The sequence below is a fragment of the Thalassophryne amazonica genome, chromosome 10 (assembly GCF_902500255.1).
Source record: "Thalassophryne amazonica chromosome 10, fThaAma1.1, whole genome shotgun sequence".
NCBI lineage: Eukaryota > Metazoa > Chordata > Actinopteri > Batrachoidiformes > Batrachoididae > Thalassophryne > Thalassophryne amazonica.
This window is the reverse complement of record NC_047112.1, coordinates 93,358,142-93,384,300: the sequence shown is the minus strand read 5'-3', so window position 1 is coordinate 93,384,300 and position 26,159 is coordinate 93,358,142. Positions and strand designations below refer to the sequence as shown.

Sequence of the window (26,159 nt, the reverse complement as noted above, 5' to 3'; positions counted from 1 at the left end):
ACCATATAAACACCAATGATCAAGATTTTCACCACGCCAACATTGAGCTAGATTGCTTTGTTGTCATTATAACTGGTCTTTTCACATTAAACGTGCACAATCTTTACACAAACCTGCAGGTTTTCCCACCTACAAAGAATGAAGAGGTCTGTAATTTTTTGTCATAGGTACACTTCAACTGTGAGAGACAGAATCTAAAAAAAAAAAAAAACAAATCCAGAAAATCACACTATGATTTTTAAACAATTAATTTGCATTTTATTCCATAAAATAAGTATTTGACCCCCTACCAACCAGCAAGAATTCTGGCTCATAAAGACCTGTTATTTTTTTCTTTAAGAAGCCCTCTTGTTCTGCACTCTTTACCTGTATAACTGCACCTGTTTGAACTTGTTACCTGTATAAAAGACACCTGTTCACACACTCAATCAATCACACTCCAACCTGTCCACCATAGCTAGACCAAAGAGCTGTCTAAGGACACCAGGGACAAAACTGTAGACCTGCACAAGGCTGGGATGGACTACAGGACAACAGGCAAGCAGCTTGGTAGAAGACAACAACTGTTGTGATTATTTATTAGAAAGTGGAAGAAACACATGATGACTGTCAATCTCCCTTGGTCTGGGATTCCATGCAAGATCTCACTATGTGGGGTAAGGATGATTCTGAGAAGCTCAGAACTACACAGGAGGACCTGGTCAATGACCTGAAGAGAGCTTGAACCACAGTCACAAAGATTATATTAGTAACACATGATGCTGTCATGGTTTAAAATCCTGCAGGGCAGCAAGGTCCCCCTGCTCAAGCCAGCACATGTCCAGGCCCGTTTGAAGTTCACCAGTGACCATCTGGATGATCCAGAGGAGGCATGGGAGAAGGTCAAGTGGTCAGATGAAACCAAAATAGAGCTTTTTGGAATCAACTCTACTTACCATGTTTAGAGGATGAGAACAACCCCAAGAAAACCATCCCAACTGTGAAGCATGGGGGTGGAAACATCATACTCTGGGGGTGCTCTTCTGCAAAGGTGGACAGGACGACTGCACCGTACTGAAGGGAGGATGGATGGGGTCATGTATTGTGAGATTTTGGCAAACAACCTCCTTCCCTCAATAAGAGCATTGAAGATGGGTCATGGCTGGGTCTTCCAGCATGACAATGATCCCAAACACACAGCCAGGGCAACTAAGGAGGGGCTCCGTAAGAAACATTTCAAGGTCCTGGAGTGGCCTGGCCAGTCTCCAGACCTGAACTCAATAGAAAATCTTTAGAGGGAGCTGAAACTCCAAACCTGAAAGATCTGGAGATCTGTATGGTAGAGTGGACCAAAATCCCTGTTGCAGTGTGTGACAACTTGGTACACAAAACGTCTGACCTCTATAATGGCAGACAAATGTTTGTCTACCAATTGTTAAGCTCTGTTTTTCTAGGGGGTCAAATACTTATTTTATGCAATAAAATTCAAATTAATTATTTAAAAATCATACAATGTGATTTTCTGGATTTTTTTTTTTTTTAGATTATGTCTCTCACAGTTGAAGTGTACCTACGACAAAAATTACAGACCTCTCCATTCTTTGTAGGTGGGAAATCCTGCAAAACTGACAGGGGGTCAAATACTTATTTTCCACACTATATATAGATAGATTTATGACTTTAGAATTGTTAGGATAATACAGCAAATAGGTGAGTAATTAACAGTAAATAGACACCAAGTGTAGTTGCAGCCTTGTAATTAAAGACAAAATCAATCAATTCTGTTGCATAAAATACACACGGTACAAGGAGAAATATTAGTATTGAGAATGATGGCCCAACAAATAATTACAAAGCAGTGCTTTTTCCAAGTCTAATGCATGAGTAAAGTCGGGCATGGCACAGAGCCAGTACATCGGGGATGGCAGCTTTATTACAAGAAAGCTTTTGGAAGTGGGCCTGGCCATCCTGGAGAAGATGACGCAGAGTACTGATGATTTTATCTCCGACTCATTACACTAAGAGCTGGTGCCGTGATGGGAGAGATGCCCTTGGAATGCTACTTAGACCACTGTTCCAATCAAGTTACACCCATTTCAAAATTGATGACTAACTGGCATGTACAGAGTGTCCCAAAAAAGCACCTCAAAAATAAAGCCATAGAAAATCTACACTCTTTTGGATACTGATATCTGTCATGTGTCATCTTGAAGCATATCAAGGAATTTTATCTTTGGCGTTGATTTCTGATTTCACCTCAGTTTGTAAGAGGTTTGGCATTCACAAGGGGTGCTCAATATGTGCACCGCTCCTCTAGTTTGGCCAGCTCTCCATTTGTTAACACTGAGCACAGTTCTATCAGTTTGACTCTTCCCTCCCTGACTCTTCACCCCTCTGGCTAAATGTTGCTTTTTTAATGTGGAAAGTGCTACCTGATTGGCCAGTAAGGTTACATCACAAGTGCCCTCCATCAGAAAAAGACCCGTTGCATATTTGAAGATGAGTGAACTATGTTTTTAAAAATGCACACCTTGGCAGCACCATAAGGTAGTACTGATCGACTAAGTGCTGCCATTGGAAATGGAAAGAAACTGATGCACACTGTTGATCACTGTGAACAGACATAAAACAGAGATACAGGGTGCCCCCCCAAAAGTGCCACAAGATCATTTGACTCTAATTCTGCAATGGATAATCTGAATTCTTTGCCCCAGTTTGAGGTCAAGAGGACTCCAGAACAGGTTTTCATCCAGAATGTGTCTGTACATTGCTGCATTCATTTTTCCCTCAATCCTGAGTAGTCTCCCAGTTCCTGCCACTGAAAAACATCTCCATAGCATGATGCTGCCACCACCATGCTTCAGTATATGCATGGTGCCTGATTTCATCCAAACATGACACCTGGCATTCACAGCAAAGAGTTCAATCTTTTCTCATCAGACCAGAGAATTTTGTTTCTCATGGTCTGACAGTCCTTTAGGTGCCTTTTGACAAACTACAGGTGGGCTAAGGAGTGGCTTCCATCTGGCCAATGTACCACAAAGGCCTGATTGGTGGATTGCAGAGACGGGTGTCCTAATGGAAGGTTTTCTTCTCTCCATAGAGAAATGCTGGAGCTTTGACAGAGTGACCAGCAGGTTCTTGGTCACTTCCTTGACTAAGGCCCTACTCTCCTGATTGCTCAGTTTATATGGGCAGTCAGCTATAGGAATAGTCCTGGTGGATTCAAACTTCTTCCATTTACAGATGATGGAGACCACTGTGCTCACTGGAACCTTCACAGTAACAGAAACATTTCTGTACCCTTCCCCAGATTTGGGCCTCGAGACAGTCCTGTCTCAGAGGTCTACAGACAATTCCTTTGACTTCATGCTTGGTTTGTACTCGGTTTGACTTGCACTGTCTACTGTGGGACCTTATATGTAGAAAGGTGTGTGTGCCTTTCCAAATCATGTCCAATCAACTGAATTTACCCCAGGTTGACTCCAATTAAGATGTAGAAACATCTCAAGGACGTACATGTGATTTCTTTGGGTTTTTTCATTTCATATAGATTTGCAAGAATCTAAAAAAAAATAAATAAAAATTTTTTAAAAAGGACTAAACTTTTTTCATATTGTCATAGGGTGACATATCATAGGGTCACATATAGGGTGTCCCAAAAAATATACAACATTTAAAACACTCGGTTTGACCCTTAAATGCTACAAGCTTAATCACTTATGTTTCTTTTTTACTTGCAGAGACCCTGAAGTTTATGTTGATGCCAAGCAAGACTCAGGAAAATGCCAAGATTAACCATGCTACAGCGAACAAAAATTGAACAAAAAGTGTCAAACAGGTGCAGCGACTTCAGCCTTTCAGCTTTCTATCCAGCTTTGACCACTCACACTCTCTCTCTCTCTCTCTCTCTCTCTCTATCTATATATATACACACAAAATTCTATGGTTATATTTCTTGTAACTACATTTGAAATGAGAACTCAAATGAAAGTTAAAGACATTATTTTTAATGACTTCGCACAAGCCCATCAGGGAGCCATACCCAACACTTTGGGAATCACTGGTCTAAAACCTAAATATATTTGATTTGATTAACACTCAAATAAAACAAAGACAAACAACAAAATAATCTGGAGAATCTATAACCAGAGGACTGACATTTTTCCATAATAATTAAAGTTATTAAATCTGTTAAATATTCTGCTCATTAACATAACAACTAAATTAGTAATATTAAGTATAATTATAAAGCGCAGTTCTACATGACACCACTGGTTGGCATAAATGTTGGAAGTAGTGGACTGCTAAACTGTTCAGCATTAAGCTATGTCATGTTAATGTGGGAGCTAACCACAGGAAGAACAGGTTAAATTTGCCAAAACCCTCTTGGTGTTTCTATGTATTTAAAAAACAAACAACAAAACAAACAAACAAACAAAAAAAAAACAACTATTTGAAGTGATTTGATTTCGTAACTTACTTAATCATACTCACACGTGCATCTGTCGAAGATAAAGGAGCTGGAGTCCATTGTGCAAGCTTTTAAATGGAGGATTTAGTTGGAATTGTCAGTTGCTGTGTTATTGGAGGTGAGCAGTGGCAGCTGACCTGAGGTGAGTTTTGCTCAATCTCTCCCCAAATCACACAAGCAAGCCCCATCAAAATAGTAACAGAGCTCAAGCTAGCCCTCAGCACCCACAACCAGAGCAGAGAAACAAAGCAAACAGAAATAAACAAAAGCAGGAAGCTGCAATACCACTGTGCCCTGCACTAATGGAAGGCAAAAACAAACAAAAAAAACCTAGAGAATCACCAGCATTACCCCCAACCAGTACTGCTTAAGCATAGCCTGACAGATTAGCAATTAAACACAGGAAAAGATGACAGATGTTTAATGAAAAACAAATGAAAGCTAGAAAGCACCCGAACACCAGACTTCATTGTTGCTCCCGATTGACCGCACCTCAGGCAGCTGGCTGCTGGTGCTGTCTGAGTGGACCATCTCCAAAATGGGGCTTTCCAGTCGAGGTAGGAAGGGCAGGGAGGGCAGCACAGTAGCCTCTTCAGTCAGAACACTACTGGATGATTCTTGAGACTGCTGCAAGGAGTCCAAGTGATTGGATGCAGTGTCATCTGTAGCAGAGTCACTGTTTAGCTAGAAGGAGGAAAAATAAAAGGCCTGTTTAGCATTTTCTGTGCTGGCACAGGACAAAACCTGTTTGACAGAAAACATAAAAATAATCTACAGCCATCAACCAAATCAACTTCTGAGAGTATAAATGAAATATCTAAGGCACAATGCATTTTTAAATAACATGCATGGTAAATATCATCTCAGTCTTTCTGTATCTATGTTTTACTTTAAACACACAATCAATTCCACAGATGCAGTAAGTGAAAAATGAAGCACTGTGACAAAGAAACATTCATCAGTAACCTTGTAATTTTTCCTCATCCTGGATCCAGTCATCAGTGGTCTTTAGTCACAGCAGTGCCAAAGAACACTTTACAGTCATGTTGTTTCCTGAGGCTGTCATTTCAAACAGCCTTTCTCAATCCTAGTACTCAGGAACATCCAGCACTCCATCTCTGACTGTTAGCCAACAGAGGCTGCCCAAGTTACATGTGCTGCCGCCTAGTGGGTAATAATTTGCACGTCACTTGGCATTCTGGGAAAAAGGTCGACATGTCCCGCTACATGTGATCGCGTCACGCTACAGTTTTGTTTATATGTTGTGTATTAAAGGTGATTTACTGGTGTTAATGGTTCACAAACATGGATTTCTTCTGTGAAGCTGGAGAATGTACATCTCGTACAAGCAAACTGAAAAAGATGGATGGTTACCCGTGCATGCAGAGTGTCATCTGAGTGAAATAGAAATCAGACAAAAAAACAAAAACAAAATAAATAAAAATACAAAAAGAACTGGCAGCTCAAAACAGGTCCAAAAGACGTATCAGACACGAAGGGAAAGACAATAATGACAAGTTTGATAAACTATTCATCAATAAATCCCGTAATTTTGACAAAGAACAGATTGATTTGTGTAGTGACTAGCTGCCCGGATGAGAGACAAATTTTTACCCAACAGGCGGTGGCATATATAACTGGGGCAGTGTCTACCCTCCCTATCACATATATGAAAAATTGACCCAGAATGCACTGCGTTGTCAACATGTATGTTTTCCCCCCAGTCAGACAAATTTCCCGTCTCATTGTTTACACTGCTTCACATCCATGTTTGATTTTTTTTTTTTTTATGCTTACATGTGTCTATGAGAAAGCCACGCAAGCTTATCAGATGTTGGAAACGTGTGACCATAAAGGTTTGGAGAGGAGTCTCAAACGGGACAGCTGTAGTGCAGACACGGGACTTTAAAGCAGTGAGCACCGCTACCCATTAGCAATGTCTATGTTTACCAGCTTAAATGACTGTGGTTGGATAAATGAAAGAATCAAAACACGCAAAAGTGATGATGGCAATCAGATGTTTAATGACTGTCATGTGGAACTTTGAAATATATAAGGTTAAGAAGCCCTATGAAGCAGGAAGCAGTGTTGGACAGCAAAACCATATTCTTCGTGTTTACTGTGTGCTGCTTCAGGAGATGTCAGAGCAGAACAGCAAAAATGCCTCTCTTCAAAAAAAAAAAAAAACTCTTCAAAATAAGGTTGTTTAATAGCAATTGAAGTATTGTAAAAAAGGCAGCGTAGTGCCCAAATAATCAAATCAAATCAATCTTATTTATATAGTGCCAAATCACAACAACAGTTGCCCCAAGGCACTTTATATTGCAAGGCAAAAGCCATACAATAATCACAGAAAAACCCCAACGGTCAAAACGACCCCCTATGAGCAAGCACTTGGCGACAGTGGGAAGGAAAAACTCCCTTTTAACAGGAAGAAACCTCCAGCAGAACCAGGCTCAGGGAGGGGCAGTCTTCTGCTGGGACTGGTTGGGGCTGAGGAGAGAGAATCAGGAAAAAGACATGCTGTGGAAGACAGCAGAGATCAATCACTAATGATTAAATGCAGAGTGGTGCATACAGAGGAAGAAGAGAAAAACACTCAGTGCATCATGGGAACCCCCCAGCAGTCTAAGTCTATAGCAGCATAACTAAGGGATGGATCAGGGTCACCTGATCCAGCCCTAACTATAAGCTTTAGCAAAAAGGAAAGTTTTAAGCCTAATCTTAAAAGTAGAGAGGGTGTCTGTCTCCCTGATCTGAATTGGGAGCTGGTTCCACAGGAGAGGAGCCTGAAAGCTGAAGGCTCTGCCTCCCATTCTACTCTTAAAAACCCTAGGAACTACAAGTAAGCCTGCAGTCTGAGAGCGAAGCGCTCTATTGGGGTGATATGGTACTAAGAGGTCCCTAAGATAAGATGGGACCTGATTATTAAAAACCTTATAAGTAAGAAGAAGAATTTTAAATTCTATTCTAGAATTAACAGGAAGCCAATGAAGAGAGGCCAATATGGGTGAAATATGCTCTCTCCTTCTAGTCCCCGTCAGTACTCTAGCTGCAGCATTTTGAATTAACTGAAGGCTTTTCAGGGAACTTTTAGGACAACCTGATAATAATGAATTACAATAGTCCAGCCTAGAGGAAATAAATGCATGAATTAGTTTGTCAGCATCACTCTGAGACAAGACCTTTCTAATTTTAGAGATATTGTGCAAATGTAAAAAAGCAGTCCTACATATTTGCTTAATATGCACATTGAAGGACATATCCTGATCAAAAATGACTCCAAGATCTCTCACAGTATTACTAGAGATCAGGGTAATGCCATCCAGAGTAAGGATCTGGTTAGACACCATGTTTCTAAGATTTGTGGGGCCAAGTACAATAACTTCAGTTTTATCTGAATTTAAAAGCAGGAAATTAGAGGTCATCCATGTCTGTATGTCTGTAAGACATTCCTGCAGTTTAACTAATTGATGTGTGTCCTCTGGCTTCATGGATAGATAAAGCAAGAATCATCTGCGTAACAATGAAAATTTAAGTAATGCTTTCTAATAATACTGCCTAAGGGAAGCATGTATAAAGTGAATAAAATCGGTCCTAGCACAGAACCTTGTGGAATTCCATAATTAACCTTAGTCTGTGAAGAAGACTCCCCATTTACATGAACAAATTGTAATCTATTAGTTAAATGTGATTCAAACCACCGCAGCGCAGTGCCTTTAATACCTATGACATGCACTAATCTCTGTAATAAAATTTTATGGTCAACAGTATCAAAAGCAGCACTGAGGTCTAACAGGACAAGCACAGAGATGAGTCCACTGTCTGAGGCCATAAGAAGATCATTTGTAACCTTCACTAATGCTGTTTCTGTACTATGATGAATTCTGAAACCTGACTGAAACTCTTCAAATAGACCATTCCTCTGCAGATGATCAGTTAGCTGTTTTACAACTACCCTTTCAAGAATTTTTGAGAGAAGGTTGGAGATTGGCCTATAATTAGCTAAGATAGCTGGGTCAAGTGATGGCTTTTTAAGTAATGGTTTAATCACTGCCACCTTAAAAGCCTGTGGTACATAGCCAACTAATAAAGATAGATTGATCATATTTAAGATCGAAGCATTAATTAATGGTAGGGCTTCCTTGAGCAGAATGGTAGGAATGGGGTCTAATAGACATGTTGATGGTTTGGAGGAAGTGACTAATGAAAATAACTCAGAACAATCCGAGAGAAAGAGTCTAACCAAATACCAGCATTACTGAAAGCAGCCAAAGATAACGATATGTCTTTGGGATGGTTATGAGTAATTTTTTCTCTAATAGTTAAAATTTTATTAACAAAGAAAGTCATGAAGTCATTACTAGTTAAAGTTAAAGGAATACTCGGCTCAATAGAGCTCTGACTCTTTGTCAGCCTGGCTACAGTGCTGAAAAGAAACCTGGGGTTGTTCTTATTTTCTTCAATTAGTGATGAGTAGTAAGATGTCCTAGCTTTACGGAGGGCTTTTTTATAGAGCAACAGACTCTTTTTCCAAGCTAAGTGAAGATCTTCTAAATTAGTGAGACGCCATTTCCTCTCCAACTTACGGGTTATCTGCTTTAAGCTGCGAGTTTGTGAGTTATACCACGGAGTCAGGTACTTCTGAATTAAGGCTCTCTTTTTCAGAGGAGCTACAGCATCCAAAGTTGTGCACAATGAGGATGTAAAACTACTGACGAGATAATCTATCTCACTCACAGAGTTTAGGTAGCTACTCTGCACTGTGTTAGTATATGGCATTGGAGAACATAAAGAAGGAATCATATCCTTAAACGTAGTTATAGCACTTTCAGAAAGACTTCTACTGTAATGAAACTTATTCCCTACTGCTGGGTAGTCCATTAAAGTAAATGTAAATGTTATTAAGAAATGATCAGACAGAAGGGGGTTTTCAGGGAATACTGTTAAGTCTTCAATTTCCATACCATAAGTCAAAACAAGATCTAAAGTATGATTAAAGTGGTGGGTAGACTCATTTACATTTTGAGCAAAGCCAACTGAGTCTAATAATAGATTAAATGCAGTGCTGAGGCTGTCATTCTCAGCATCTATGTGGATGTTAAAATCGCCCACTATAATTTTAAATTACGGTACCAAATAAACATGCAGAGTGGCTCTGTTGTAGTGACCCTATGCAAAAAGACAGAATCCAAAAGAAGACAACGATATTGCAACATAAACATTAGATTTTCAATGAGCCCTAGGTACCAAATAAAAGTACATCACTGGTAAAGCCCACATTTACACTGAAGATCCACCTGGGATTTGCTGTGGCAACCCTGAATGCAAAACAAGGGAGCAGCCGAAGGGACTTACTAGAGAAAAAAAACCATTAAACTTCCTGTATTAACCACAAAATACAAACTTTAGCATCTACCATTCAACTGCTTCAATACTTTGAAGATTCATTTGGTAAAAAGACCATACAATCATTAAATATTTGTTGAATTTTATCATCTGGTAGGATTCTGTCTAAACCATATAGATAGTGCATTACCTTTCTTTTATGTTTATAGCACAACACTGTATGATATTGTGGGCGGAAAAGTAAATTAGACATAAAAGGCCATTCTGTCAACATGCATTAACAAGCTCAGGAACAGTCAAACAGAGAAAAATATCCTGATCAGACTGAGGTGAAGTTCATTAGTAGCATTCATGGATAGCTTCAGATACGATCTGCTTGCATTGCCAAAAAAAAAAGTTAAAAGAGAAGCAGCCAAACTATTTAAGCAAACCACATGCTGTTGTTCTTAATTATGACACCAGTCTGTGTTTACACCTGAGTTACATCTGTGGTATTTTATTCAGTATGGAAATATGGTTTTGTTAATGCTTATCAATAGTCAATACTGACTGAGCATGCTGAGGTTTTTTTTTTTTTTTTTTTTTTTACAATGCACTTACCTGATGAGCAAATAAAACTAAAAAATAGGCTAATAGCATTAAATTATCAGTGAGCAGGAGGTGAACTGGGCTGAGGGTTGTAAGGGGCATCTACCACCAATGAAGAAGCAAGCATCTAGCCCTTCCACCCATGGCAGCAGGTCCAGCTCAATACGCACGCACGCATGCACGCACGCACACACATACACACACGCACGCACACCATGCCAGCGGGCTGCGTGAGGAGCAGGTTGCATTGGGTGGAGGAACCCTGATTAGAGTGAGACTTACAAGGCCAGAGTGGATGAGAATCTGGCTAGCGCTCAGTACCTCCTCCTCAGATGATTCATCCGTGTCCTCCTGGTTAGTGAGGTTGAGGCTTGGCGTGCTGCCTGTGTACTGGCACTCCTGCAATGACGGTGTGTCCCCTTTGTCCATGCTCTCCAAGGAGCGACGACGCACTCCCCAGTTGAAGTTGTCCATGCTCTCCCCCTGCAGGACAGTGACGTAAACAGCAGTGAAGGCAGTGAAAGTGCAGCTCAGAACCTGCAGTACAAAAAGAAACTCAGCACAAGACACACAGCATGTAAAGAAAAATTTCACCACACAATGTTAAAAAAAAGAAGAAAAAAAAAGAAAAATGATAAAATGCAGAACAACAAACACTTTCATGGCCATGTGATGATTTTTAACTCAGAACAAAGGTAACCAGCATACTCTGTTAGATTAGATGAAAAATAATACATTGGCAACATTGTGATTAGGCGATTACGATTAGGTCTGTTAAAACATTGGTAATTTAATACTCTTCTTCATAACAGTGTCCAATTTTAACTCCTCCCCAGTAGATCATTTTGGAATATTATTTTAGGGCTGAAGAAAAAGAATACAGGATAAAACTGCAATCTCAATTGATCTAATTTCTTACTGACAACAATTCTGACATTTTCATTCATGACATGAACTGCATTAAAATCGCTCCCATTTCTCCCTCAAACAATGACGACACTGCTTTAAGACCACATGCGACAGGGCACCAGAAACTGTAAGTAAATGAAGAGGCGCCGGTGAAAGCTCTCTTGAAAATTTTAGTGTAATCTGAATTTAAGCCATGTGGGAGTCTCCTCTGGATTTGGATTTTTTTTTTTTTTGTGGGGGGGGGGGGGGGGTTGGCTCTGGGACTTCCATTCATAATCAGCAGGACGATGCTGCCATGAGGCCCATGTGTCAGGCACAACCCCCAGGCTGGGTGGAGGAGACAGATGCCCAGCAGGCTGAGCCGGATACGCCCAACGTCAATGAAGAACAGCAAGGTGACAGACAGAAGACAGACTGTAGGAAGGAGGGGGTGAGCAGCTGCTGCTAATTTAACTCTGTGCTGTGGTGCCTACAAATGCATTTAACTTCAAAAACTAAAAACACAGAGTATGTCAGATTAGGTTTGTGTGAGTTTTTTTTTTCTTTTTTACAAAAAGAGCTCCAGTTCTTCATTACTGGTTCCCACCCCCATTGATCCATTGATCACATGATCATTTTTCAATTGGCCAAGGTGGAAGTTTTTTGTTGTTGTTCCAGACATTTAACGCTGTTGCATTTCACACTGCATCATTTTCGTAATAACAGAGTTCTATAGAGTACTTTTTAAAAATGGGTGCAAAAAATGTTTACATGGGGGGTGGGTGGGTTCTGATCATGAAGTTGGAGACAAAGTCAGAGAGGTGAGACTGGGATGATTTGGACATGTGCAGAGGAGGGACCCAGGATATATAGGGAGAAGGATGCTGAGGATGGAGCCACCAGGCAGGAGGAGAAGAGGGAGGCCAAAGAGGAGATTTATGGATGTGCTGAGGGAAGACATGCAGGTGGTTGGGGTGACAGAGGAAGTTACAGAGGACAGGCTGAGATGGAAACGACTGCTCTGCTGTGGCGACCCCTAACGGGAGCAGCTAGAAGAAGTAGTCACAATCATGTAGCCTTACAGCAAATTGGTGTGCATTTTCTCACTACTTAGGTGGAGATTTCGCTGACATTTTGGGTAACAAAAAAAAAAAGATTTTTTTTTTTAAATGACAGGCACATACAAAAACACTACATTTTTAAAAAAGCATCTCTAAGAGGCTTACTGGGCCATAGACTTACCTGCAACTCCTTGTGGCAAGATAAAAGAAGGAACAACTGTGTTAGAAAACTACATTTATAAAACACTAAAACCTTTCCAATACATCAGTCAAGACAAGGTATAAATCTAATGGTCAATAATAAATGAGTGAAAGTGAAAATAGATGCAGCTACACACATCATCAGGGGTGCAGTTCTGAGAACATAATGGATTTGTCTGTGTTGCAAATTATGGAGGTCAAAATAAATTTCCACCAACTATTAGTAACTAAGGGCTTCACAGACTTCTCAATCAGTCAGAGAGTCATCTTACTGCGCATCAACAATGTTTTATGCTTGATGTCAACTAATCGTGATTATATAATGCCTAAATAAAGATCCTTGTCATTTGATTGGTGGTTTGGATCTCACATGATAAGGATCATTCGTACCATCCATTTGCCATTATGTTCCATTTACCGTGCAATTTGGGTTCTATGTGTTTTGTGCTATTGCATACCACGACAACAGCACCCTATGGATGCAACAAGCAAAAAGTGCGAGTGGAAGGACCACAATGACCCAATAGTAAGCCAGCCAATGCCAGGATTGGGACTGATCCGCCAGTGTCACATTCTTCAGCTGTGCTAATGATGCATGACAATGTGCGCTCTGGACACAGACATTAACCAGGTTTTTCAGTACGAGAAGCAACCACTGTCAGTGCTGTGGGCACCCCCTGCTCCACAAACCACCAGAAGCTGCCGCAAACCACCAAATCAAAGTGCGACAAAAAATTAATTCAGCGATGTCTGAGATCCACAAATGACCTGCTTTGGAAAAGCTTCATAAATTGTACCTGGATGCTTTTGCCTCCCTGTGAATCACGAAGAGTTTTGTTACTTTCTTCTGACATTTCAATCTTCTTTCACACACAAATAGATTTTGTCATAGACAAATGTTGCCATTATTGTTTCTACTTGTTTTTGTAAAAGATGTTTTGAGGCATCAGCATAAGCATTCATTTTTGTTGACAGATTACAGCTTTAAAACATTCCCTTCTTATGTGGCTTTATTAATGTCATCAGTGGTTAGTCTACCTCAAAACAAATCTCATGAAATAAATGTCGATATGAAGTCATGCAACCCCAGTTAGCAACTCCGAGAGATGATTCAACACCTTATGGCTTTATGAAAAGCTACAGCATTTTCATGAGACTCAACAGTATTATCCAAAATTGCACAGTTCCAGTGTATTTTCCTCTTTTCATGTTTAAGCAAACATACAAATAGTTGCAAACTTTACAGATGTGCACAGAAGTATTTTGGAAGCATACACATCTAAATTAAAACATTCAAATAATTAAAAAATTTTAAATCTCACCTCTGCATCTTCTAGCTCCACATCCAGGAAGTCAAAATCTTTAAAAACACCAAACTGTTGCTCACTGCCAGTATCTTCTCCTTGCACCTCCTCTTCCCTGACCATCTCATCCACTGTGGGAATTAGGCTGGTTTGCTGCTCCCCAGAGTCTAAATCCTCATTGGATGAGAATACCACCTGCACCTGTACAAAAAAAGGACACTTATCAAAATGTTATATACGCTAAATGTATATACAGATGGGCAAGACGGCGGGGAAGAATTTTATTTTATGTTTTAAATTATAAAGTTACTTAGTGAGGTGTTGCCCCACAATGTGACACCAGAGCAGCTTTGGTGGCATTGGCATTGATTCTACAGAACTATAGTACTCGAGTGGAAGAACTAAACACATCTTTGCAAAGATATTCCCTCACTGGGTGGTGATAGAGAGCGATTTGTAACGTGTTGGCCTATAATCTCCCACGAGTTCAACTGGGTAGAGATTTGTGACTGAAGGTCATAGCATATGATTTACATAATTTTCAGGCTCAAACCAGTCATGGTCCCTCATTCTTTGTGTTTCTCCACTCATTTAGTGACGTTTTTCCTTTAACTTGTCACTGGTCTGTAAATATTACAAACAAATTTGGAGCAGCAACTTTACAAGTACAGGAGTTCTGTTGACCGCAGCCGCAGAGCTCCGTGGCCACCGAGAGAGAACTTAGATTCTTTGTGATTTCCGCATCCGTACCTCCGGAGACAGTGAGTGAAGGGAGAGCACACGCATTGTGTTCTGCGTGTGGCTGTTTATAATCTTCTCACACAGAAGAAAAAAGAGAGTGTTTACACAGGAGAGAAAAGTGAGAAAATGTTAATGCCTGTTTGAGAAAAGTGTATAAAGTGTGTAGTGAGGGGTTTTACAGCCTTAAAACATCTATAATAATTGCAAAAAATAGCGTTGACTACTTCGCGGATTTCGCTTATCGCGGGTTATTTTTAGAACGCAACTCCCGTGATAAACGAGGGATCACTGTAAACAAATTTCTTGGAAATGTTCACCTGTGCAAGGTTATCTACTGTCATTGTGACTGCCTATGTGTAATGTGATTTCTTATCATAAACAGCAGTAACAGAGTGAGTTAATGAAGGGAAAAATCTTTTCCTCCATCGTTTGTTTTTGAAATATGTTTTAAGTTCAAATATACAACTCCAAATTACGTAAATAAACATTTAGATGATATTAATGCAAGAAAAAATATGAATGTATTTCTATAAAATTGAATGATCAGAGACTGCAAGCTAGCATTCTTTGTCCTTCCAATGCAAATACATAGAAAGAAAACCAGAGAAGCACAACTGAAAATGATACCAACTGTTGAAAAATTTTCATTTTCACCTCAGTGGTTCATTTTAGCTAATGTTAGCGAAGTGCTGCCAATTAAAAACAAACAAACCAGCCGTGCGGAACAATGACACAGTGACTTTCAGGTCAAAGGGACTTTGGAGAGCAGCTAAGCCTGCTTTTACATTAAAAACCTTTTATTATGAGGTGCATTTAGGAACAAGAGAGCGTTATCTGTGGTAGTCTTTAACTTTACTCCCAGCTGCCATGCAAACAGGTAGTCCAGTTAACATTAGTCTTCAACTCTCTTTAGTCATTAAATTACTGTTTTGGTAAGTGGGCACAAGCATACAGTTTAGTAAAAGGGCGGAGCATCGCTGTTACCTGCTTCTGCAATAAAATTAAATTAAATTAAAACTCCTACTAATGAAATAAAATGTGCTGATACAAAAGTGTGGATGGGGGATGAAATTGTATTTTTGTGATAGTGTAGGTGTTGCAACACACAGAGGTGCAACATCCCTGGAACCCTGCTACATAACAGAATTCACTAGGGATTCACCAAAACCACTTTTTTCGTCAGACTGAGTACAAGTACATACATTTGTGTACTCATCGATACTGAGTATCGATACAAATACTTAATGATACTATTACAGTTTTATGATGACTTTGAAATCATGTTTTATTCATCAGTTGTTCCTTACCTTTTGACTGTAATTGCTACCAACATCATTAGCTTTGTTTTTATTTACAAACATTTCACATAAACACGTAACTTCACTTTTTGACTACAACAAATTGTCCTTTAACATTAACCATGTGTTTCTTAAACATGACACTGGCATCTCACTGAAATGTAATCTGTGGACTTCATCACTACAAAATATACAACACCAATAACTGAACTCGAACTGTCCATCAGTAACTTTATTTATGTCTATGAGGACAAAAAGCCTTTTTTGAAAATGTGAGGGGCAGATTCTTTTTGATGAAAAGAAGCTTCTCTGCCTTATCAGCTGTGAGCCTGTTTTTGTTTTTATCTACAATCTGAGCTAAACAGCCTTTCACACTCCACACTATTTTTTGTAAACTTTTAATTAAATATGTACTAGTAACATGCACAAATAAATACTGTAAATGGTTTTCCCCCCCAAAGGTGGAACATGTAAATATTAGAGGAGCATGGCGTGCGCCCACATGCACACACAGTGTTGGGCGGCATCTCCACAACACACGAAGGCAAAACTGAGTAATTTTAACATTATTTAATTAATTAATTTATGTTTTCTTTTTGGATCATGGTATAATTTCATCGCGTGCACACAGAATCGCCTGTTGCCTGTGGGAACTGAGACGTTAATGAATGAGGCGTGTAGTGACTCTTTCAACTTGAGGCACAAAAGTGCAGCCCGTGGAAAGGAAAAGAATTAAGCTCTGAACACAGCGCCACAGACATTCAACAAATGGACTACACACGTAGGGGCTCGAGCCAGTCTCTCATTGTCCTTGACAACGACACCAGGGGCTGAAACTCACCAACCTGATGGACAATCTCTTCCACTGAAACCGTGATCTGACGGAGGGAATTGTGGCGCAAAGTCCTGAAGTCAAAGAGGAACTCTTCAGCCATGACAAGGAATTAAAGTATTTTCAGATGTTTTCCAAACTCAGGAGGCTGTATGTGGATTATTTTTCTTTAGGCTCATGCGATGATGAATTCCATGAACAGGTAAGACTTTATTATTTACTCTGTGTGTGAATTTACTCCACATGACGACTGCGGCTTTCAGCCAATCAATGGACAGCACTGATGGACGTATTTCGATGTATGAATAAATTACATGAAATCCTGTAAAAATCCATAAATTAGCCGCATCATTGTTTAAACCGCAGTGTTCAAAACGTATAAACAAAAGTAACGGCTTATAGTGTGGAAATTACGCAGCGTGTGCGTGAAAATCCCCCAATGAGAGGTTGATATCACACTGCTGTAAAGGGGTATCGAGTGTCATAGTATCAAAGTTGTTTTATGATTACAAATAAAAGTAAATGAACACGGGATCGGGCCGATACCCGATACTGGTATTGGGATCAGTGCATCTCTAGAATTCACAATACACATACTCATAAGAATTCATTTACAGACACCTTTTCATAGCCTTTAGAGTAGGAGAGAAGTCTTACTGAAGGATTTTTGGGAATGCCAGACTCTGGACCACAAAGAGACAGAACATTCATCAGCTTCTCTCTGGTTCGTCTCTGTAAAAAAAAAAAAAAAAAAAAAAAAAGCAGCAGAGTAGAAAGCATAAAACGCATTAATTCCATCAGTTACAATACAAATCAAGAACTAAAAAATATAACAAATACAAATCTCCACTGAATACTTTTCATGTGCTAAAGAGAACTACCTGCCTTGCAACATCTGGTTTGAATTACCTGAGAGAGTTGCGGCCTCTTCCAGCTGACTGGGACCAGGCCATTGGAGTTGGAGCCAGATGATGTGGATGAGGTACTCCTTGTAACAGCGATGACCTGTGACTTGCCATTCCGTCCTGGAGCATTACGCTGATCACCATATTTGTGCCCAATGATGGGTGTCTATAGCATCAAACACGGCAGTTAATCAAGTCTATCAAGTCTACAGAGTATACGTTTCCATAAAGAACAGAGAAAAGTGAACGGTGTGAACAGGAGACACAGTAGCAGATGTACCTCTGAGATGTCAAAGTGAAAGTCCAGGGTCTTGCCAGGTAACTCCTTTGAAGAGTTACTGAATATGCGTGTAAAAGCAATTTCCGGAGAGCCACATAATTCTGTGCTGTAAGAGCGCTGCACGTCATCTGGAACCACAAGGCTTGCTGAGCGAGACACCACCAGTTTCAGAATGTTTTGAGCCTCCTTCCAATGTGGGCTCTGATTTAAAACAAAAAAAATAAGCACAAATATAATAATTGCATTGTGAGATATCAGTCTATGTAGGTGTTTCTGAGTAATTCAAAGACTCATTACCCACAGCAACTTTACACTGCTTGAAGAAAAAATTAAAATGCCAAACCGGACCCGGTGCCACGAGGGGGCGTTTGGGGGCGACGCCCCCTCACGTCATCAACCTCGCCCCCTCGGATGTGAGAGTTATCAAAAATAAAAATAAATACTGGAAAATATAGTGCCTCGCAGTTTCGCAGATTTTTTACTCCAATTTTGCATGCTTTTTTTTTTTTTTTTTAACAGCGCATTGTGCTCTGCGTCCTCATCAAGCAGGCCGGTGTTCTGTCGAGATGATGGGACACCTGTTGCGGCACCGCGAAGGGAGAGTACGCACATTGTGTTCTGCGTGTCTGTTTATAAGAATCTTCTCGCCCAGAAGAAAAAAGAGCGCCAACAACTACCCATAACTGTGTTCTTCACTCGGAAAAAGACACCTGCAACGAGGTATGAGTGGAAAAAGGCGCGACAGTGGAGCGGCGCCAGGACGAAGAGGTGCGATCAGAGGAACAGTGAAATACTGGTCAGTCACTATTAATAATTTCTTATGTGTCCAACCACGTAGGTTGATCGTTAAAATTAAATTTGTTAGTTCTAAAAGCCATCATAATTATTTATAGGAAAATGTTCTATTTTTATTTCTCAAACAAATGTTTGGGCCTGAAAACAGACGAGAGAAAAGTGAGAAAATGTTAATTGTAAAAAATAACGCCGTCTACTTTGCGGGCTATTTTTAGAACGTAAATCCCGCGATAAATGAGGGACCACTGTATATCTACATGAAAGGTTTATCTTTGACCCATTGTGTGACTGTCATGCCCAATTGAGCTGTGTTTGCGCTTGTGATGGAGGGCTGTATGTGGGGTTAATCTACTGTCTCGTGTCGTTTCTCAGATCAGTTGTTGGTTTGGTTTTGTGGTATGCAGGAGATCACTTGACCGAGGGTCTATACGTTCAAATAATAATTAAAAAAATATTGTCATCACTCTTTACTCTTAGTCAGTCTCTTACAACGGTGTAGCCTAAATACGAGGTCTGTTAGAAAACTATCCGACCTTTTTATTTTTTAAAAAACTATATGGATTTGAATCATGTACGCTTGCATCAGCCAAGCTTGAACCTTCGTGCGCATGCGTGAGTTTTTTCCACGCCTGTCGGTTGCGTCATTCGCCTGTGGGCAGGCTTTGAGTGAGCACTGGTCCAGCCCCCTTGTCGGATTTTCATTGTCAGGAAATGGCTGAGCGATTGGAGCAGTGCTGAATCAAATTTTTCCAGAAACTGTGAGAGACAGCCAGGTGGAAACCATTCAGAAGATTCAGATGGCTTTCGGTGAAGATACTCTGGGCGTCACACAGATTAAGGATCATTACAACCAGATTAAAGATGGCCCACAGCGGCGCAGGGCGCGGCGCACTCCGAGCGGCCATCGTCAGGCTGAAACGACCAGATCAATTCCAAAGTGAAGGCTGTGTTGATCCGGGACGTCATCTGACTACCAGAGAAATCGTGGAAGAGATGTACATCAGCACTTTTGTGGCACATTCCACTGTTACAGGAGATTTTGTAATGAAAAGATGTGCGGAGGAATTCGCATGTCGGGACAGAGCCGCTCATGGCGTACAACAAAAAGCACGTCCGTGTTGGAAGTCTCACAGGACAAGTTGTGACATGCCCAGCTGTTACACAATTTCTCGGATACTCACTCGACTGAAAAGCCACCGAAAGCCGTCTGAATCTTTCGAATGGTTTCCAACACGGACGTGCTTTTTGTTGTGCGCCATGAGCGGAAAATCAGACGAGGGGGCTGGACCAGTGCTCACTCAAAGCCTGCCCACAGGCAAATGACGCAACCGACAGGTGTGAAAAAACTCACGCATGCACACGAAGGTTCAAGCTTGGCTGATGCAAGCGCACATGATTCAAATCCATATAATTTAAAAAAAAAATAAAAAGGCCGGATAGTTTTCTAACAGACCTCGTACATGAGCTTTCTAGGAGCGCACCCAATTCATTACACACGCTCAGAGGCAGGTACCCTCCGGTGCATACTTTTTTTTGGGGGGGGGCGACCCCGCCCCCTGTGATAGGCTCATCGCCCCCTTAATATTTTTTTCTGTCGCCGGGTCTGTGCCAAACACAATCCCATAACAGATGCAGTTGAGAGGAGCACGCTTTAATATGAGTCAGGACTGTAAAAGGTTTAAAGAACCTTGAATGCATCAAAAATACATATTGACAATGAACCACTTAGTTAAACTACTGCTGATAAATTCTAGGCATGACAGAATGAAAAAAAATGTTTCTTTAAAAGCAAATATTAAAAATAATACTTTTAAATGTCAAATATTTAGGTGCATAACCAACATTAAAGCATAAACAAAAGCATATTGTGTGACCGTCAGGTCATGTCTGGGAACATATGCTGGTGCTGTATCGGCCAGATTACAGAACCGCCCCAGATCCTGGATGAAAGCCGCCCAGGTAGACAACCAGCACATAACCCCCTCTCGCACACATCCACCTATCTGCCTGCACCGGACTGTGGCTGCCCACTGCTCCTAGCGGTTGGATTGTGTCTAACTGTAATTAGGATGGGTTAAGTGCAGAGGACAAATTTGTACAATGACAATAAAGACTCTATTCTATTCTACTACAGTCAAATGAAATGTTGGTATTCCCCCATGGTCTTCTCCAACTGCTGGCGTCCTCATTAACCTGTGATGGATCATGTTCAGAGAAATACACTTCATTGCCAAAAAGTCATTACTGGCATTTCTTCACAATGCAAGTAGTACAACTTATTCGAGTCTACACTTGATTCAAAGCTAATCCTGTGGTACCCAAGGAGCCTCTAAAGAGACCTAGTACTCCAGTCACTGTTTTAGGCCTCTGGTCTAGTCAAAATGGACTCCTCACGGGTTATTAAGGTGCATGTGTAACTAGCCTTTACTTTAAAAACTGAACTGTTTTTGAGTAGACTGTCCCATCATCATATTGATGAATTTATTATTATCCTATGTGTTGTCTTTGTGGAGTAATGCATTTGTTTACTAAAAACACAGCAACCAGGTTGTTCTTAACAGTCAGATTTATTTTTCAAAATTAAAATTAGCAGAGGAAAAATTAGCAGCCGAAGAGTAGGATGTGTTTAGCATGGGCTCCCGCCTTTACTAATGTACAGTGTTTTTTTTTTTTTGTTTTTTTTTTTTTTTTTTTTACAATCCATCTTTCCTAAATTTGACACCTACCACTTTGTTTTATTCTACTGTTTCATCCCTTTTTTGTGCATAATGGTGACAAGTTTGGGAAAATAAAAATATACAGGATCTGTGGCTGCTAAACCTGACGCTGTCTTGGACCAGGGTAATGCTAAAGACTGTGTGCTGCCATCACCAAAGTCCATCAAGACAGACCTCTTGACGCTGAAGGCGAACATTCTGGCGTCAATTAAATCCAGTATTTCAGAGGTCATAAAGGCTGAAATGAAGGATGCTTTGGCAGAAGACCATGGTTTCATTAAGAGCAAACTACAGGCGGTGAGGGCGAAGATGGTGAGCAGCACCATGGCCATCCATGCTGACCTGGACCAGGCAAAAGTCAGCAACGACATGCAGGACAGCCTGTCAACCTGGTCAGAGGAGGTAGTTTCACCACGCAGTGCCATGGCTGAGATGAAAGTCGAGCTAAATGGTCTCAAAAAGAAACGTGAAGACATGGAGGGGTGTATGAGGCGATGCAATCTGAGGATTATTGGCGTCCCTGAAACACCAGAGTTTGGCACTGCTTCCACGATAGCTAAACTTTTCACGGAGCTGATAGGGATGGAAAACATGCCACGCATCGATTTTTTCACCACACACCAGGTGGGAGAAAGACAGGAGGAAAGCCGCGGGTCACAGTGGTGAAGCTACATTATTTCCAGGAGTGCGCTGAGATGTTGGAGTGAGCGCGCTGCCGTGGGCCGCACCAGAACAGAGAGACGCCGGTTATCATCACTCCGAATTAGACAGCGAGTGTGGCCAAAGCCTGGGCAGCATTCACCGAAGTCAAGAGGCTTCTACGCAACAGGCAGGACGTTCGGTACGGATTATTGTTTCCAGCCTGGCTCCATGTCACTCACGGAGAGGAAAACAGGGAGTTTACAGATTTGAATGCTGCCATGGACTATGTCTGGAAAAACATTATCTCCAAGTCGAGAAGAGACGACGGGGACTGAAATCCCCATTTCAATCATATTTACTAGAGCCCGACCGATATATCGGCCAGCTGATATTATCGGCCGACATAAGACCTTTTTAAAGTACTCACCATCAGCCGAAATTCTGCCAATAAAACTCCGATAATTTCTCATAAACAGAACAGTTACTGAAATAATGTTTGTGTCGACAATGTAAAATGTACTTGCACCATTTGTCCAGTAGATGGAGCTCTGACTCCATTCAACTGAGAGCTGCTTACACCCCTGCTTAAATGTGTTCATCACCGCTCCTGTAGTTCGCCGTCACAGTGCACTGATTGACTTGACAAAAGCATACAAGTTTATAAGGATGTTGTTTGTAATAACTTTGCGATTAAATTCACCCCACATTTCTCCCGTTTCAGTTAAACTCACTTTGATTAACTCAGTTTATGTAGTAATGTGTCAAATGTGCTTCATTGTGTCGGTCACGCTTTTTATTAAGCCCACGTTGTGTAGACCTTATTTCTAGCATGAAAAACTTTTGTTTATTGCTAAGAGGTTGAAACATTCAGACTCACTCGTCATCCGGAAGGGTTCTGGGAATTACTGCCATTCACCTTGCGTTACGGCCCGTTACGATATAATTTTGGACCGTGTAATCAACCGTTTCTGCAGCACGACACCAGTTTGAAGCGTGAATCACTGAAGCAATGCTTCAATTCAATGGCTCGTGGCACTGGCTCTTTGATTCGCTGCTCTTCAGAAGCGGTAAGTCCGCTTGTTAACCCCTAATAAGACATTAAAATATGAGTAATTTTTGTGTGTATTAAAGTCATTAACTGGGGCTCGTCTTGTTGCAGTCAACAAAAGAGAATCGTCCTCCGTTCCTTTGTCACAGATTCAAACGCTGCGCGGCTCTGTGCTGAAACAGAGTCCGCTCTGAATTAATAACTTCAAAACGAATCGCCGCTTTAAATAAAATGACACCTCTTACAAACGTTGCAATACAGACAATAAACTACAATTGACTAAAACATTTTTTCCTCCCAAAATGAGACGTCTATGAGCTGTAGAGCTCAGCTCATAGGTATGGAAAGACATTCATGCCACTAATAATGTCTGAAAGGAAATGCTTTTGACAAAAACTAACAGATTTTATTTCTGTTTATGTCCAGAGATCAAGGATCCACCATGTAGAGTTTATTATGTCCAGAGTTTAAGGATCCAGTAACCAATTTCATATTTATTTACTTTAAGACTCAATAAAATGTTGTTCAATTTCAATGTAATCAGCTTATAAAGCGCCAAATTACAACAAAAGCCGTCTCAAGGTGCCTCACACAGAACAGTTCAACATAAAAAAAATTAAAATAAATAAAAAAAAAAATTCAAATACCTAATTAAAAACAGAAGTAAAATAATAAAACATAAAATAAAAACTACTCATAACAAAGAGAATAAAAATAGGTTTTTGATTTCCACCCAAAGAGACCAAGAATGAAGGGCGAATGTTTCAAGATTTGTTTAATAACTTTTGAAGAGTTGAGTTTTTTTGTAACGTTTCCTTAGACATTAATGCAACTTTGCACAGATTTTTTTTTGTAGTAGACAGTTCTTTGTTACTGTTCTTGAAAATAGCACAAACATAGTACAGGGTCTTGTGAAAAGAATCTTATTTTACTGTTATATGATAGTTTCCTCACATGTTATATCAGGGTCCATGTTTTCTTGTTAAAATGTGCCACCAGCACTAAAACCAACCTCTGCTTGCACTAAGTTTGTTTGAAAGTTTTTTTGTTCTTGAAAGTTGCAGAATAGAAAAATAAAGGAGTCTTGTGAAAATAATGTTTCCTAAATAGTGTTTCTTTCCTCTCACAATTACTTGTCTGCAACCGAAAAAGTTTTTCTACGTGTAATATAACCTATATCTCAGTTGCAGCAACAAGAGGTACAAGACCAGATGTATTTCACAACTCCTTTTAAGGATATGTATTTGCTAATTTCACAAAGGTTTAATTCTTGATTGCATTTTTTGAACTTGAAAATTCCTCTGTTATAAAGTTAATCAATATGAGGACAAAGCTTCAGCTTTTAGTTCATACCTTTGTTGTTAAGGGTCAAAAAAGAACATTTTATTCATAAAAACTAACTAACTAAATAAATATATCGGCTGATTTATCGGCTATCGGCAAATCAGCCGATTTATCGATTATCTGCATTTTTTTCATCCAAATATCGTTATCGGCCTCAAAAAATCCATATTGGTCGGGCTCTAATATTTACTGGTTTTATTAGCCATTACTCATTTATCCTGGTGTATACTTGTCTTCATTACTATTTTAATTACATTTAATACATACTTCTGGGATTATTCTTGTTAATGTTATCTAATTATGTTGTCGTTTAGGCTGTTAAACATTTCGTCTTATGGCCATCTCAGTTGAGAGTGTTCTTCAGATTTAGATTAGTGTTTAATTTAATCTACCACTACATAATTACTTTGTACTTCTTAATTACCGGACAAAGCGGGAGACCAGAGCAGTTAGAATGTTTTTTTTTCCTCAATACAAGCACGAATGTGTGGATTTTGTTTTCAAGAGTTGTTGTTATCTCCATGTTTATGTGGGAGCTAGGGGTGGAACTAAACCGGATCCGTTTGTTTGTAGTGAATTTTGTTGTTAGGTATCTTGTGATTTGTGTGTATCAGGTGATATATTATTTTCTTGATTACGACCAGAAGTATGAAAAACAATAATCATCCTAATGGCTGTCTCCTTAACTGTGTGCGCTGGAATGTAAAATCTCTTAGCAATCCTCTAAAATTTTGTAAAATTGGGAGCCACTTGAAGCAACTGATGAGAGCTGATGCTGCCTTTTTACAAGAGACCTATGTTCACTCTGCGGTTAGTGTGTGTCTAAGTAAAAAATGGTCTGGTCAGCTGTTTCAATCCATCCATCCATCCATTTTCTTCCGCTTATCCTAGGTCGGGTCGCGGGGGCAGCAGCTCAAGCAAAGCCGCCCAGACCTCCCGATCCACACACACCTCCCCCAGCTCCTCCAGGGGAACCCCGAGGTGTTCCCAAGCCAACTGAGAGACATAGTCCCTCCAGCGTAATCTGGGTCTTCCCCGGGGCCTCCTCCCGATAGGACGTGCCCAGAACCCCTCTCCAGCGAGGTGTCCAGGGGGCATCCGGAAAGGACGCCCGAGCCAACTCAGCTGGCTCCTTTCGACGTGGAGGAGCAGCGGCTCGATTCTGAGCTCCTCCCGAGTGACAGAGCTCCTCACCCTATCTCTAAGGGAGTGCCCAGCCACCCTGCAGAGGAAACTCATCTTGGCCGCTTGTACTCACGATCTTGTTCTTTCGGTCATGAGCCAAATCTCATGACCATAGGTGAGGCTCAGAACGTAGAATGATCGGTAAATCGAGAGCTTTGTCCCCCTGCTCAGTTCTCTCTTCACCACGATGGTCCGATACAGCGACCGCATCACTGCAGACGCTGCGCCGATCCGTCTATCGATCTCACGCTCCATCCGTCCCTCACTCGTGAACAAGATCCGGAGATACTTAAACTCCTCCACCTGAGGCAAGGACACCCCACCGACCTGAAGAGGGCAAGGTACCTTCTGGTCGAGAACCATGGCCTCGGATTTGGAGGTGCTGATTTTCATCCCGGACACTTCACACTCGGCCCCAGTGCACACTGAAGGTCCTGGTTTGACGAAGCCAACAGGACCACATCATCTGCAAATAGAGATGAGATTCTGTGGTTCCCAAACCAGACCCCCCCCCCCTACACCCTGGCT

General features: G+C 40.7%; 1 protein-coding gene and 1 long non-coding RNA gene across 11 annotated transcripts in view; one reads left to right on the top strand and one right to left on the bottom strand.

Moving 5' to 3' along the window:
- The window catches only part of fryl (furry homolog, like), a 281,561-nt gene that overhangs the window by 39,806 nt on the left and 215,596 nt on the right, over positions 1-26,159 (bottom strand). For 6 of the 10 annotated variants that reach the window (XM_034180526.1, XM_034180521.1, XM_034180529.1 and 3 more), the window contains 7 exons: positions 17,901-18,101; positions 17,625-17,786; positions 17,373-17,447; positions 13,863-14,045; positions 12,521-12,529; positions 10,673-10,873; positions 4,946-5,137 (listed from right to left, as the gene is read on the bottom strand). In XM_034180526.1, the coding sequence (XP_034036417.1) occupies positions 4,946-5,137; positions 10,673-10,873; positions 12,521-12,529; positions 13,863-14,045; positions 17,373-17,447; positions 17,625-17,786; positions 17,901-18,101 (1,023 nt within the window). The remainder of the gene's footprint in view (positions 1-4,945; positions 5,138-10,672; positions 10,874-12,520; positions 12,530-13,862; positions 14,046-17,372; positions 17,448-17,624; positions 17,787-17,900; positions 18,102-26,159) is intronic. The other 4 variants (XM_034180528.1, XM_034180530.1, XM_034180531.1 and 1 more) reach the window with 2 other exon arrangements.
- LOC117519213 lies at positions 553-4,939 on the top strand. The gene is made up of 3 exons (XR_004563210.1): positions 553-565; positions 1,523-1,527; positions 4,788-4,939. It is a non-coding gene; the product is annotated as an uncharacterized LOC117519213 (long non-coding RNA).